Below are 13025 nucleotides of genomic sequence, written 5' to 3'. Positions count from 1 at the left end.
ACAACTGAACAACTGTGGGACATGAACAGCATTCTGACACAAAAAATGAGTTTTTCAAATTATCCAGTAACGACAAATGAATGCTGAGGAAGAGACGTTATCCTAAAGGGAAAAATTATCTTAGGCCTTTGTTGGTGAGTACTGTTTTCTCACGTTCGAAATGTTATGCTGCATATGAATCTAGCCCTACATTAAAATCCTTTCGATTGCGATCCGTGTGGCACACACTGCAAACTTTATATTTTTGACATTACTTGATGTGTACTAAGCTTTTTGTCAGACGTCTATGACGTGGGCACAACAGACGCTTTGCAACATTTTTTCAGTTGAGGGGAGAAGAGAAAATATCACAAAGTGCGAAGGAATTTCTCTGCAAATGCAGGCTGTAGAGATCCCAGGACATACTTCTGCACGAGACATACCAATTCCTTAACAAAATATCTTAAATACTTCTGCGGCAAATGAACAGACCTGACACAAAAATATAGTTTCAAAGTGGCTATAATACTTGTTTTAAACTACCATTCCTGTCTGCAATGTTTGGTGTGTGAATCATCAATTTTTGTTAACTCGTATCAAATTTACTGCAAGTTTTCAGTTCTACCAAAAGTACTCCATTTGAGGAAAACAGACTTTTTACAAAAAGGAAGAAACTAGTATTGTTAATAATAATCGATGAACTGACAGAACATAGGGCAACAAGACATCTACTTACTTTTCCAGCCGATCGCCTAGATCCTGTGTACAGTCTTCTTCGAGCCTTTCATATAAGTCGTCTTCCGTGATTCCTTTCTTGTAGCTCTTCCATATCAACTTACGAAGCCACCTGCAACAAGATAAGCGCATTTAAGAATAAAACATGTTTGGAGTCCATAATCGAATATATATTATGATTTGCGGCTGGTGCACTGATTTAAAATCTGAAACCAAGTCAGCTTGGTTCGTGTTGTGTAGTTATTCTTTGGTTAGGACCTTAAATCAACTATTTCTGGGCACCAGACAAATATACTTCACAGGCCGGCACGAACGAGAATGCAACCTGCGATATCTTTCACGCGGTTACCTTTCGTACGATTGAAACAAGCGTGTTTCACAATTGTTTTCTGTTGTCAATTCAATTACTCGTGTCGGACTTACGCGTAATGATTACGGTTGTATACTCGAGGCATAAAACTCCTCGGAGACTTAAGTATTTGAAGATATGTAAACATTGGTCCTCTTTCATTAACCATCCTTTCGTTAGCGTCCCGCATGTCTGAACTCATTAAGACTAATACGGATGTGTGATATATTGATGCCCTGAGGTATTTCTAAATTTTTTAAACTGTGAATGACGTGAGTGCGGGAGATGGAATAGGAGCAGCATGGCGCACATTCTGCGATTCATTACTTTTAATAGCGTGTCTGCGAATTTGCGCAATAATGGTATTACCAGAAAACTGAAAGGAAATAATTTTACCTGCTGCTACTGCGAAATGAGCGTTCCTACAGAACCAAGTGGATTGCCAACCTAGGAGCAGCCAGTGTGGCAGATTCACTGAAGCCAGCCGCGGAAGAGAGGTTTTCGGGGTAGTACAACAACCCACTGGTAGAGTGTTAGGAAGGAGACTTATCGTGCTGCCGTCTCCTTTAAGAATGAGCGTTTGCGTTTGAACCAGAGTTCATGACCACTTAGGTTATTGTCGCAACAGCAACCTTTATTGCGCAGTATAACACCGGCGCAATTAGTTTTATTTCCTCCCGCGCTCATCGGATCTCTGTGCGTTTCTATCTTTTTAATATTTGCAATGAAATGCCTGAGGAATATGTTATTTAGTTTCCTCCACGATTCCTGCGTTTATAATTTCTTTCACTCGACCAGCCGAAACAATGGATAGTGTATTGCTACTTCATATGGTTCAAATGGCTCTGAACACTATGGGATTTAACTGCTGAGGTCGTCAGTCCCCTAGAACGTAAAACTACGCAAACCTAACTAACCTAAGGACAACACACACATCCATGCCCGAAGCAGAATTCGAACCTGCGTCCGTAGCGTTCGTGCGGTTCCAGACTGAAGCGCCTAGAACCGCTAGGCCACACCGGCCGTATTGCTACTTCCTCTCATTTTATAGCTCTGGAGTCTGTCTAGGGTCATGATATCGCTGTCCAACACTGCAAGTAGAAAAGTACCGACGCCATTTGATCTAAAGTATTTCTTTTTCCTATAATATGCGCTGGTGTTCTTTCGAGTAAATCATTTGACAACGGAGTGTTAATCAACATCAGTGGAAAGCTTGACAGGAAGTTGAACTTAAACTGAAAAATAAAGGACTCAAGTCGGCGAATTACTAGCAAAAATATCCCTAACCTACAAATTGCAAACGTAATGGAAATGCCGTGTGGCTGGGGCCTCCCATCAGGAAGACCGTTTGCCTGGCGCAAGTCTTTCGAGTTGACGCCACTTCGGCTGCTTGCGTGTCGATGGGGATGAAATGATAAGGACAACACCCAGTCCCTGAGCGGAGAAAATCTCCGACTCAGCCGGGAATCGAACCCGATCCGTTAGGCATGACATTCCGTCGCGCTGACCAGTCAGCTACCAGGGGCGGACATTGCAAACAGACAGCCCTTGGTAACTACGTAAGCCTAATGATGCTCTCTTTCTGGAGGAGTGAGTTTCAAATGCGCTTTGACCATCCTGAGGTAAGTTTTCCTCGCTTTACCTAAATCGCAAAGTGCGAGGTCGAATTTGTCGCTTACCTTGTGCCAAATAAGCTTGTCCTCCTCCTCCTCCACTCACCTCTTAACTGTATGCAACCCGCCCCGGCTTCGCACGGTTAGCACTACGTATTCAGGCCGGACCACTTGGCCGCTGTCGTAACGGTAATGAATTATAAACAGATCTTCGCCGTGAATCTGTGTTAGTGAAAATCTTATGAAAATCCCTACAGTACTTCCTGAGATAAGCGTTCCAATACATACAGAAGAACATGGCGGGGTATTTTATAATACGCACTGAAGATAAATTCAGCATGAGAATGTACGCCTGGACATGTGTGTCCACTCAGACTTTACTCTGTAGAGCAATATCGACCACTTAACAAGACACCCATCTGTCAGAGTACTTCGGAGTTATTTGTTCGGTGAATATTTGCCTAACGGATCACAATACGTTACGGTACAGCGAATGTTCACCAAAATCTGAAGAAAGAATCGGATGTGCCCCGAATGTAATACAGCCTCTAATTTTCTCAATATACATAAAAAATATATCAGATAATGATCACCACTATCAGATTGGTCGCTGACGGTACTGTTTACTGCAGGGTAGTACCGTAATTACACTTTCTTAAGGAAATGCGAAAGGACTTAAAAATTTTGGAGTTCATGTAATGACAGCTCTCTAAATATGAATAGATGAAAGATTACGCCTATAACGCGAAGTATCCGATCACAAGAATAGTGACTAACATCTTGATCACGTCACATTTAGGAGTAGCATTAAACGCGACTAACACGTAAAACGTTATCATGGAAGGCTGAAAGACCATTTAGATCTGTTGGAAGTGATCTGGGGAAGTGTAGTATACCTGCAAAGGTGATCACAAACAAGACGCTAGTTCGACAAGTTGTAGCATATTGTTCGACTGCTCTGAGTTGCTGTCAAGTTACCTTGACAGCAAACATAGAATAAAGTGAGGCGCACACACTACTGCGTTAAAATTAAGTTGAGGTAGTCCATAAGAATGCGTGATGGAGATGTTGGGGATACTTAAAAGGGAATCTTCGGAAGGAAAGCTCAGTAGTTATCGTCGAATTCCGTCTAGTAATTTTAGAGACTTCGAAATCGAGAAAAACAGATCATGCCACCACCATCGTAAACTTGAGTAGACATGCGAATAATTTAAGAGAAATTGGGACACGTACACAGGCATAGATACAATTCCCTCACTTCGTAAGCGGATGAAGTAAGACAGAAAAGCGCTAATATTTATTCAACGTATCCTTCCTTACGCTCTGTACAATGTGTTGAGGTGTATATACATACATTTAATCTCCCTGGAGGTGGATTGACGGACTGAGCATTTCCAGAGAACACCTTCCAGAACGTATGTTTCACAGGTGAACAGTGTAATCAGCAAGAGATGTTTATTTCAGTACCAAGTGAAATTTTGCGTTAACTTGCAGAGTATATGCTTGTTTCTGATGCATCCACTCTTCAAGTTATACAGCACACGATTAATCAGGACACAGGTTCATCCTCGTTATTTAGGTAATCAATTCTGTAGAATAGTACGCTAACGTCTTAACACATGTTAGGGAAACATTACCAAGCACTATCTCATACTAATGCACCACTGTTTTGGATCTACGTTAGTTTAGCATTTTCCAAGTTTAAAAAGCGTGTACTTTTTTCCGATTCTTTATTTTATTACTTTTATTGGATGATAAAGAAGTAAATTTTTGCTGATTTCATTATCATCGTCGTCATCAATAATTGTTTGGAAGCTGCTATGGTTCCGTGGAACTAAAATTTGAAATGTGTCCATTTATTTTAATGAACACAACTATGTATTCTGAAACATTTGAACAAAAAAATTGAGCCAAAGTCTTTTAATTAATTTTTGTGTTAACATGATGACACATCTGATTGTGCTAACCACTACGATGTGTATGCGAAGAGAAACCAGGTAACTGAGTTCGGGTTCAATTTCTCGGATGATACAATTTGGCTACATTCCATTTGGAAGTCAGGAATCGTAAGGATGAGAACAAGTGAGGAAGCTACTCGGGATGAAATTTTGTAAAAGCAGTTGCTGAATACGTTAAAACTGAACTCAACTATATTATTTCACACTTGTAGAATTCCCTTGTTGGACAGCGTTTGCCGTGATCTGCTTGACCAGAAGGCAATTTTTCCATCTATGACAAAGTCATTGGAAAGTACACTCCTGGAAATGGAAAAAAGAACACATTGACACCGGTGTGTCAGACCCACCATACTTGCTCCGGACACTGCGAGAGGGCTGTACAAGCAATGATCACACGCACGGCACAGCGGACACACCAGGAACCGCGGTGTTGGCCGTCGAATGGCGCTAGCTGCGCAGCATTTGTGCACCGCCGCCGTCAGTGTCAGCCAGTTTGCCGTGGCATACGGAGCTGCATCGCAGTCTTTAACACTGGTAGCATGCCGCGACAGCGTGGACGTGAACCGTATGTGCAGTTGACGGACTTTGAGCGAGGGCGTATAGTGGGCATGCGGGAGGCCGGGTGGACGTACCGCCGAATTGCTCAACACGTGGAGCGTGAGGTCTCCACAGTACATCGATGTTGTCGCCAGTGGTCGGCGGAAGGTGCACGTGCCCGTCGACCTGGGACCGGACCGCAGCGACGCACGGATGCACGCCAAGACCGTAGGATCCTACGCAGTGCCGTAGGGGACCGCACCGCCACTTCCCAGCAAATTAGGGACACTGTTGCTCCTGGGGTATCGGTGAGGACCATTCGCAACCGTCTCCATGAAGCTGGGCTACGGTCCCGCACACCGTTAGGTCGTCTTCCGCTCACGCCCCAACATCGTGCAGCCCGCCTCCAGTGGTGTCGCGACAGGCGTGAATGGAGGGACGAATGGAGACGTGTCGTCTTCAGCGATGAGAGTCGCTTCTGCCTTGGTGCCAATGATGGTCGCGTATTTGGCGCCGTGCAGGTGAGCGCCACAATCAGGACTGCATACGACCGAGGCACACAGGGCCAACACCCGGCATCATGGTGTGGGGAGCGATCTCCTACACTGGCCGTACACCACTGGTGATCGTCGAGGGGACACTGAATAGTGCACGGTACATCCAAACCGTCATCGAACCCATCGTTCTACCATTCCTAGACCGGCAAGGGAACTTGCTGTTCCAACAGGACAATGCACGTCCGCATGTATCCCGTGCCACCCAATGTGCTCTAGAAGGTGTAAGTCAACTACCCTGGCCAGCAAGATCTCCGGATCTGTCCCCCATTGAGCATGTTTGGGACTGGATGAAGCGTCTCACGCGGTCTGCACGTCCAGCACGAACGCTGGTCCAACTGAGGCGCCAGGTGGAAATGGCATGGCAAGCCGTTCCACAGGACTACATCCAGCATCTCTACGATCGTCTCCATGGGAGAATAGCAGCCTGCATTGCTGCGAAAGGTGGATATACACTGTACTAGTGCCGACATTGTGCATGCTCTGTTGCCTGTGTCTATGTGCCTGTGGATCTGTCAGTGTGATCATGTGATGTATCTGACCCCAGGAATGTGTCAATAAAGTTTCCCCTTCCTGGGACAATGAATTCACGGTGTTCTTATTTCAATTTTTCAGGAGTGTATATGCCAGATTCACGAGCCCTTTTGTTCAGTAGCTGCTCAATTGCTTCAAGCTTTATGGTTATAGGCATTCTGCACACTTCGTGGTATACAGGGTGTTACAAAAAGGTACGGCCAGACTTTCAGGAAACATTCCTCACACACAAATAAAGAAAAGATGTTATGTGGACATGTGTCCAGAAACGCTTAATTTCCATGTTAGAGCTCATTTTAGATTCGTCAGTATGTACTGTACTTCCTCGATTCACCGCCAATTGGCCCACTTGAAGGAAGGTAATGTTGACTTCGGTGCTTGTGTTGACATGCGACTATTTGCTCTACAGTACTAGCATCAAGCACATCATCAGCACGTAGCATCAACAGGTTAGTGTTCATCACGAACGTGGTTTTGCAGTCAATGCAATGTTTACAAATGCGGAATGGCAGATGCCCATTTGATGTATGGATTAGCACGGGGCAATAGCCGTGGCGCGGTGCGTTTGTATCGAGACAAATTTCCAGAACGAATGTGTCCTGACAGGAAGACGTTCGAAGCAATTGATCGGCGTCTTAGGGAGCACGTAACATTCCAGCCTATGACTCGCGACTGGGGAAGACCTAGAACGACGAGGAGACCTGCAATGGACGAGGCAATTCTTCGTGCAGTTGACAATAACCCTAATGTCAGACTCAGAGAAGTTGCTGCTGTACAAAGTAACGTTGACCACGTCACTGTATGGAGAGTGCTACGGGAGAACCAGTTGTTTCCGTACCATGTACAGCGTGTGCAGGCACTATCAGCAGCTGATTGGCCTCCACGGGTACACTTCTGCGAATGGTTCATCCAACAATGTGTCAATCCTCATTTCAGTGCAAATGTTCTCTTTACGGATGAGGCTTCATTCCAACGTGATCAAATTGTAAATTTTCACAGTCAACATGTGTGGGCTGACAAGAATCCGCACGCAATTGTGCAATCACGTCATCAACACAGATTTTCTGTGAACGTTTGGGCAGGCATTGTTGGTGATATCTTGACTGGGCCCCATGTTCTTCCACCTACGCTCAATGGAGCACGTTATCATGATTTCATAAGGGATACTCTACCTGTGCTGCTATAACATGTGCCTTTAAAAGTACGACACAACATGTGGTTCATGCACGATGGAGCTCCTGCACATTTCAGTCGAAGTGTTCGTACGCTTCTCAACAACAGATTCGGTGACCAATGGATTGGTAGAGGCGGACCAATTCCATGGCCTCCACGCTCTCCTGACCTCAACCCTCTTGACTTTCATTTATGGGGGCATTTGAAAGCTCTTGTCTACGCAACCCCGGTACCAACTGTAGAGACTCTTCGTACTCGTATTGTGGACGGCTGTGATACAATACGCCATTCTCCAGGGCTGCATCAGCGCATCAGGGATTCCATGCGACGGAGGGTGGATGCATGTATACTCGCTAATGGAGGACATTTTGAACATTTCCTGTAACAAAGTGTTTGAAGTCACGCTGGTACGTTCTGTTGCTGTGTGTTTCCATTCCATGATTAATGTGATTTGAAGAGAAGTAATAAAATGAGCTCTAACATGAAAGTAAGCGTTTCCGGACACATGTCCACATAACATATTTTCTTTCTTTGTGTGTCAAGAATGTTTCCTGAAAGTTTGCCCGTACCTTTTTGTAACACCCTGTATATATGATGAATAATAAATGATGAATAATAAATAATCTGCTAGTAGGTACCTCGCGATAACTAATGTTGTACTAACAGTTTTGAGACTGTGCCTGTATTGATATACAATTCGCACAGGAAATTTTGTCGTGTGAAGAACACACTTAAAGGAAGCAACAAACGTCGAATTTTACATATTCTGTTTTTTCAACGGTGCATACGTATACTATAGTTGCTTTATTTTCATGAAGTAGTCCCAGACAATATACATTAACAAGAACATTGTTGTACTTAAAATTTTCATGTTTGTAGCTAGCTTTGGGTAGCTACCTTTGTTATGCAGACCCATTTGTATTTACAGAATTCTTGTCGCTAGCAATAAACCTCAAGCCGTTTTCACAGATCGCAATTACCAGCTACACTTGCTTACCGAGCGAGGTGGCACAGTGGCTAACACACTGGACTCGCATTCGGGATGACGACGGTTCAACCCCGCGTCCGGCCATCCTGATTTAGTTTTTCGATGATTTTCCTAAATCGCTCCGGGCAAATGCCGGGGTGGTTCCTTTGAAAGGGCACGGCCGACTTCGTTCACCGTTCTCCTAATCCGATGAGACCGATGACCTCGCTGTCTGGTCTCCTTCCCCAAACAACCCAACAACACTTGCTTCATTGTGGCATTTACATCTTGCGAGCTAAATTACAGAAGAAGGAAACGAGTAGAAATAGAAGAGAATTATGGCGGAGGAACGAATCAGAATGTCCTTGATTAATATTACTGTGTGGACTGGCATGTCCTATAGACGGAGCAGCTAAGTATGTACATCTTAATCGCTTTGTCAATCATTCCACGTCTCGTATAATAGAGCGAACTCCATTACAAAGTCCAGTTATGGTTCTGCCCTTGTTCAAGTAATATAATTTTACACAGAAGCGCTTCATCCACCCCACTTCTCTCCCCGCCCACCTTTCATGCTGAAAACTGTCTCCATCTTCCCCAATACAGTCTAAATAGCCGTTCATTGATCTGATTGTTGTCTGGATAAGGATCTGTAAGACTGTAATGGAGTTTCGCGTACTGCTCGGAATCTGTATAAACTACGTGGATTGAAGCAGGGTTATAAATCTAAATTTATCGAACCAATATCCCTTTCATACAGAATCCGGTGGGCGATAAGAGCGTACTGATCCATAGACAGTAACTACCTTTTTTGAGTAATTTAGATTTAAGTATATGCTAGGACTGAAAAGCAATATTTTACCTATATTTACCCCATTATAAATGTGTATTATCAGCACTATTCTCCAGTCATGTCGGAGTGTTTGCTGAGTGAGGGTCTTGCGCAAAGAAGAAAGTAAGATTTCGGAGGGGGCGCTCCCTCGCCCTCTTTAAACGCTAACTGTAATTCCGCCACTTTGCTCGGGTTCAACAGTTAGGCCTTTTCCAGTACAAGGGGGGTGCGTCACTCAGTTACGGTGTAGTTTTACTATCTTTCTGCTTAAATGTACTTTTAACTGCAGCGTTTCCTTATCAGCTGCGGAGTGAGCTTGCCGGCGTATTACCCGTGCCAGCTGAATCTCTGACATCCGCCCTACAAGTCGGATGAAGCCGCAGCATTACGGCCACGTGACTCAGCAGTCCGTCTGCATACCCTCAACCCCGCGCGAAATCTTTAAGAGTTTGTTGGCGCATCGGGCGACGGAAAGATTGTACAACCGACCAACACTAATCAACGAAGAAAGAATTTTGACGAACTCCACTATTCTGAACTAATCTGCAACTCATATTCCAGTAGCCATGGAATTACTAAATTTATTCATGTATTTACTTATAACCTACAGGCAATCTATACCAGCCAATCTCCAACAACTATTGATAAAGTACGTTCCAGATATAGCAATGGCTTAATACTGCAAGAATAAAGTCATGTGCGGAAACTTAACATTACATTAGCAATAATTACCAGTGGACTTCTTTTACACTCATTTTACATGGTTTAATATTTGAAGGGCATCGAATCACGAAGCACTGAGATATGTATTTTTCTCTCTTTGCTATCAACATGAATCTTTTATCATTTCAGAAAAGTGAGTACGAAGACAAATGCAATGTAACGGCACTTGGGTAATGTTAACGTAACAGTTTTCTCATACCGGAAGTAGATTTCTCTGAAGAACTTTCAAACCAGTTAACCAGAAATGAGTGTTTTCCAAGAAACCACTCTGCAGAACTTGTAAATTTTATTTCTCAGGACACAGCGAAGATTATTTTATACTGGAATTAATCATTTGCTTCGACTAAGTTTAGTCTAATGTTTTCACATTTACATCATTCAAATGCCCAGAAATATATTTTATGAAGAATTCTGGTTTCGAGACAACGAAGTGTATGTTACTGTGAGCGAGCAGGTTTCATTTACCAGTCAACTCGTCTTAAATTCTCAATTCAGTGGTTTCTTTAAGTAGCTTTGGAGGTTGTTTGTGCCGTTCTTCAAACATAGGATGGCAGATTCGTTCTCCTTTTCGATTAGTGCCAAATAAGAACTAAAACTGCTGACTCCCCATTAGTAACGAATAAGTCTGGTGAGACTACAGAGACGCATGCATAATACATAAGTACATGTTTACATTAACTTCGAAATGCTTCCAAAGGTGCTTAAAATGTTGGAATTCATCACATTGGTAGTTTTGACTTTCAGATGAAGGTAAGAAACAGTCACGCAAATTCCCCATCTATTTGAGTTCCACTGCTATATTTAATACTATTAAGAACAGACAGTTTACTATCAGCGACAAAATTTTGGCACTAGAACCACTGAGGGCTAATAACTAAACTTCAAGGAAACGTCGCTGATTGACAATGCAGTGACGCCGATATTTTTTTGCGTGAAGGTTACAACCAAGCCTTGCTTCTATCCTAACTTAACGATTCAAGTAAATTTTTAAGAATGAATTTCTCTCCGTACTTACATTTTTAAGCTACTCTGCATAACTCGTCAAAATGGAAGGGAAAACGTTGTCTTAGTAATGGTGTAACATTTTACAAATTTTTGTGATGATACGTTCGGACGTTGCTTATTCTACTAAATAACCGTGCCTTAACATGCAAATAACCTTTACTGAAAGCCTTTGCACTAGACTAACGCTAAATGTGTTTAGTGATAACCATGACCTCTAAGGAGCAGTAAATTTTTAGAGCTCCTTTATATACAGGATGTTACAAAAAGGTACCGCCAAACTTTCAGGAAACATTCCTCACACAAATAAAGAAAAGATGTTATGTGGACATGTGTCCGGAAACGCTTAATTTCCATGTTAGAGCTCATTTTAGTTTCGTCAGTATGTACTGTACTTCCTCGATTCACCGCCATGATTTCATACGGGAGTGCCTTTACAAGTACGACAACATGTGGTTCATGCACGATGGAGCTCCTGCACATTTCAGTCGAAGTGTTCGTACGCTTCTCAACAACAGATTCGGTGACCGATGGATTGGTAGAGGCGGACCAATTCCATGGCCTCCACGCTCTCCTGACCTCAACCCTCTTGGGGGCATTTGAAAGCTCTTGTCTACGCAACCCCGGTACCACATGTAGAGACTTTTCGTGCACGTATTGTGGACGGCTGTGATACAATACGCCATTCTCCAGCGCTGCATCAGCGCATCAGGGATTCCATGCGACGGGGGGTGGATGCATGTATCCTCGCTAACGGAGGACATTTTGAACATTTCCTGTAACAAAGTGTTTGAAGTCACGCTGGTACGTTCTGTTGCTGTGTGCTTCCATTCCATGATTAATGTGATTTGAAGAGAAGTAATAAAATGAGCTCTAACATGGAAAGTAAGCGTTTCCGGACATGTCCACATAAAATATTTTATTTCTTTGTGTGTGAGGAATGTTTCCTGAAAGTTTGGCCGTACCTTTTTGTAACACCCTGTATAGCTCTTAATTATATAGCATTTCCCACATCAACGATTATAAAATTTAATTGTTTTTACATTACTGATACCCACTGTACGCGTGAGGAGGGGGAGATTAGTGTCTTAACGACCCATTGACAACAGTGTCATGAGAGACGCAACACAAGCTCTGATTAGGGAAGGACGAAGGAGGGAAAGCAGCCCTGCCCTCTCGGAGGAACCATCCTGGCCTGAAGAGATTTAGGGAAATCGCGGGAAAACTAACTCAGGATGGTCGAACGCGGGTTTGAACTATCGTCCTCGCGCATGCGGGTCCAGTGTGCTAACCACCGGGACCTCTCGGCCTGTACGCGCGAAGGACGAATAATAGTATTATAGGGATTATGACACGGTTTAAAGCATACTTCTGTGTGTAACATTAGGTCTGCTAGTGGCTGAGACATCAGAGGCTATGAAGGCTCAGAACTTTAGGACTTGCACGAGTTCAACAAATCTAACTGTTTATGCGCACCCAAGCAACAGCTGAGCCGTAACATCACACCGGTATCTCAGACCACTCTTAGAGCCGACGTGTGTTACGTAGGTTGCAGTGAGAAAGAGTTGATACTGTTTGCTTTATTCAGCAGTAATGGTCACACTTTGTGTAATTTCAAACCTTCTTTCCTGTTAAAGTTGTTTTCGTGCTTTTTGAATTTCTACAGTCTCTCTGTACATTCTACCACAGTAATTATTGTGGCCTCCATTAAAATAGTATCAGAGAAACGAATTTGGTGTTTCGGTGAGCCCAGTACACGAACTCTAGCTTGTGATTTCTCCCTGTCCATCAAATATTGCTCTTGTGTCCTTTAAGCTGGGTGTTAGTACTTCCTTTTTTAGTTCCTCTGTACACCTGACCGGATGTGCAAGCGGTTTTGCGTACTCCTGTTGTTGTAAGCAGCGGGTATTGGTTTTCTGCAGTGTTAAATTATTCGCGCACATTTCTTGTTGATTTGAACGCTGTGGCAATACTGTGTCGTCTTACTACTCTGCTGGTGCGATTTGTGACTGCTTTTCGTATGGGAAAAAATTCCCTCGTTAGTCCATTTCAGTAGAAGGTCCGTATCT

At 43.4% G+C, this 13025-nt stretch overlaps 1 protein-coding gene across 1 annotated transcript in view; it reads right to left on the bottom strand.

The window, feature by feature from the left end:
- Positions 1–13025, bottom strand: part of LOC126162750 (ATP-binding cassette sub-family C member 4-like) — a 229314-nt gene that overhangs the window by 195548 nt on the left and 20741 nt on the right. The window contains exon 2 of the mRNA XM_049919432.1: positions 716–826. Coding sequence (XP_049775389.1) covers positions 716–826 — 111 coding nt within the window. The remainder of the gene's footprint in view (positions 1–715; positions 827–13025) is intronic.

Source organism: Schistocerca cancellata, chromosome 2 (genome assembly GCF_023864275.1).
Source record: "Schistocerca cancellata isolate TAMUIC-IGC-003103 chromosome 2, iqSchCanc2.1, whole genome shotgun sequence".
NCBI classification, from domain to species: domain Eukaryota; kingdom Metazoa; phylum Arthropoda; class Insecta; order Orthoptera; family Acrididae; genus Schistocerca; species Schistocerca cancellata.
The sequence above is the reverse complement of the archived record's forward strand: the minus strand, read 5'-3'. Positions and strand labels throughout refer to the sequence as shown.